The sequence below is a fragment of the Crassostrea angulata genome, chromosome 5 (genome assembly GCF_025612915.1).
Source record: "Crassostrea angulata isolate pt1a10 chromosome 5, ASM2561291v2, whole genome shotgun sequence".
Lineage (NCBI taxonomy): Eukaryota > Metazoa > Mollusca > Bivalvia > Ostreida > Ostreidae > Magallana > Magallana angulata.
Genome location: NC_069115.1, coordinates 23,453,035 through 23,455,567, shown reverse-complemented (window position 1 = coordinate 23,455,567; position 2,533 = coordinate 23,453,035). Strand labels below are relative to the sequence as shown.

Sequence of the window (2,533 nt, the reverse complement as noted above, 5' to 3'; positions counted from 1 at the left end):
CGGACAATTTTTGGAAAGGACTATATATGATAAGGGCCTAAAATGGCCCTCTAAAATGAACATCATCATTTTACTGTAATTCTTTGTTTTCTTTGTACAGATATATATGTGATGTTTTAATATCATGTTCATTTTGATTCAAGTGCCCACAATTTAGAAACATGGTATCATGAAGACAGCCTTTTCCCGCCATTTTTGCATTTTTAGCATAAAACAGCTTGTTTTCAAGCAGTTTTTCTTTCAGAAAACATAGAGCGCATGCTTGAACAAACACAGTATTTCAATCAGAGATGTAACTAGCCAAGACTAATAACTGACAAAAAAATGTTCCTTTATCAAGCATGCGCTCTATGTTTCCCATTCGTTAAAAGATAAAGAAAATGTCAATTTTTGACTGATTTTGATTGAATTATAGAAATAGCGTCACTTCTAATTAACGTCATATACTGCAAGTGAGTGCAAATAAATCAAATAAATAGGTAAAAATATAATTTATATCAACTCCTCTAAAAAATAACATAACATTTTAATGTTCCCGAAACACTATGAAAAATGGCGAATTATGGGGGCCGAATTCAACTCATATCATATATAGGTCTTTGGAATACATGTAGTAGTCAACACACAGGAGGTATTAAGAGCCTTTAAACTGGATAATATATGCAGCTACTTTAGACCATGGACGTGAAGGCATCACCTGTGATATCAAAGATTCCTGTACTTGCTACAAACTGCACATTGTCCTATAAAGTCTTCAATGTCCTTGTTCATTTTGGGCCCAACCAACAGCCCTTGTGCTATTGTCTGTGTTTTCACTATGCCCAGGTGTGCATCCTGTAGTTTATTGAGCATTTCCTTTTTCAAGTTGATTGGCACCATGAGTCGTTGGCTTTTGTATAAATGTCCATTAATGGCACTGATTCCATCACGGTAGTTCCAGTACTGTAAGATGTTCAGTGGAACACTTGATCTGTCGAATGGCCAAACAATCAAAACGGTATTTTTCAGTGTTTGTAATGTCTCATCAGCAGCAGTCGCCTCTTTGAATTGCTGTAGTTTTGCTAGAGAAACGGGAACTTGTGCCTTAATCGAATTAACGTCGATATTATCATCCACTAGATTCCCGGAGTCTTTTGCAGGTAAGACCGACTCAATGCATCTGAAATATGCATATCCTTCCCCGGTACATACACTAACTTCAGGTCGTAGCGTTGTAACTTCATAAGCATTCGTTGAAGTCTAGGCGTCGCTCGATACAGTGGTTTGTTGTACATCGCGACAAGGGGTTTGTGATCAGTTTCCATGGTCACCTTTCGGCCATAAATGTTGTGATGAAACTTCTCGCAGCCATAAACGAGAGCTAGCATTTCACGTTCAATTCTGAGCGTACCTCTTTTGTGTCTTTGTTAAAGCTCTCGAACCGTATGCTACCGGATGTCCATCGTGGGGAAAGACTACGCAAGGGAGCTTGCGTCACCGGAAATTGTTACAGGCTTGTGCACATCATATATACTGAGTACTGGTGTGCTGGAGACTAGTTGTTTCAGTCTGTCGAAACTTTCCTGTTGAGGTGCATACCAATGCCATTTCAGGTTGCAGAAGTGTACAAAGTGGTGCAGTCACTTCAGACAGGTTCGGAATAAACTAAGCTACATATTGTACGACACCTAAAATGCGTTTGACCCCTGACTCGTCCTTTGGTGCTGGCATCTCTACTATCACTCGTACCTTCTCAGGGTCTACCTTAATACCACTGTTTGTAATTAAATGTCCGACGTACCTTACTTCAGGTACACGGAACTCCACTTTGCTCTTTTTAACTTAAAGTTCAATTAACGACATCTTTGTAGCATCTGTTGTACCAGGGAATCATGTTTAGCAATGGTCTCACCCCATACTAGGAAGTCGTCTACTATGCACCCTACGCCCTTTAAATTCAAAAGAAAACACTTTTGGTGCAGAGCTTATTCCACATGGTAAACGCAGGTATCTGTACCGACTAAACTGGATATTGAATTTCAACAGCTATGAACTGGGCTCATCAAGTCTGATGTGTCAAAATCCATGGGTTGCATCGAACTTCGAAAACGCGTTGGCTTGCAGAAGGTTTTCAATCACTTCGTCGACTGGGTTTAACTGGTGATGCTCTCTTTTAATTGCACGATTCAAGTCATTTGGGTCAATACATAGTTTTTTCTTCTTGGGTTTACGCACTGTATGTAATCAGAATCCTAACTCTTAACTATTCCATTCTCAGAAGTTCTTTTTTCACTTTATCACGGAGTGCGACAGGGACCTTCCTCGGTGGATGAAGACCGGAGTAACAGTGTCGTCAGTGTTGATGTGGTGCTTTCCAGAAAGTTCACCGTATCCCTTAAAAATATCTTCATACGATTTCAGTAGGTTTTATTTCGACAAATCCTTGTGCTAGTGTACTCGCACATTAGATCCAATTTTCTGTGCAGGCATTCATTCCCAGAATTGCTTGAGTATTCGCATCCACTATGTCGTACTTTTCGCCACGCAAAGAACA

At 39.8% G+C, this 2,533-nt stretch overlaps 1 protein-coding gene across 1 annotated transcript; it reads right to left on the bottom strand.

Annotated features, from left to right (window-relative positions):
- Positions 1 to 705: 705 nt before the first annotated feature.
- Positions 706 to 1,710, bottom strand: LOC128185236 (uncharacterized). The gene is made up of 2 exons (XM_052854882.1): positions 1,691 to 1,710; positions 706 to 1,159 (listed from the first exon to the last, which is right to left on the bottom strand). The coding sequence occupies exons 1-2, from the start codon at positions 1,708 to 1,710 to the stop codon at positions 706 to 708; spliced, it is 474 nt and encodes a 157-aa protein (XP_052710842.1).
- Positions 1,711 to 2,533: the final 823 nt, after the last annotated feature.

Coding starts and splice junctions, on each gene's coding strand:
- LOC128185236 (XM_052854882.1), bottom strand. CDS start 1,710: ATGCCAGCACCAAAGGACGA. Junction 1,160..1,690: donor ATGCCAGCACCAAAGGACGA/GTCAGGGGTCAA, acceptor TGCATATTTCAG/ATGCATTGAGTCGGTCTTAC.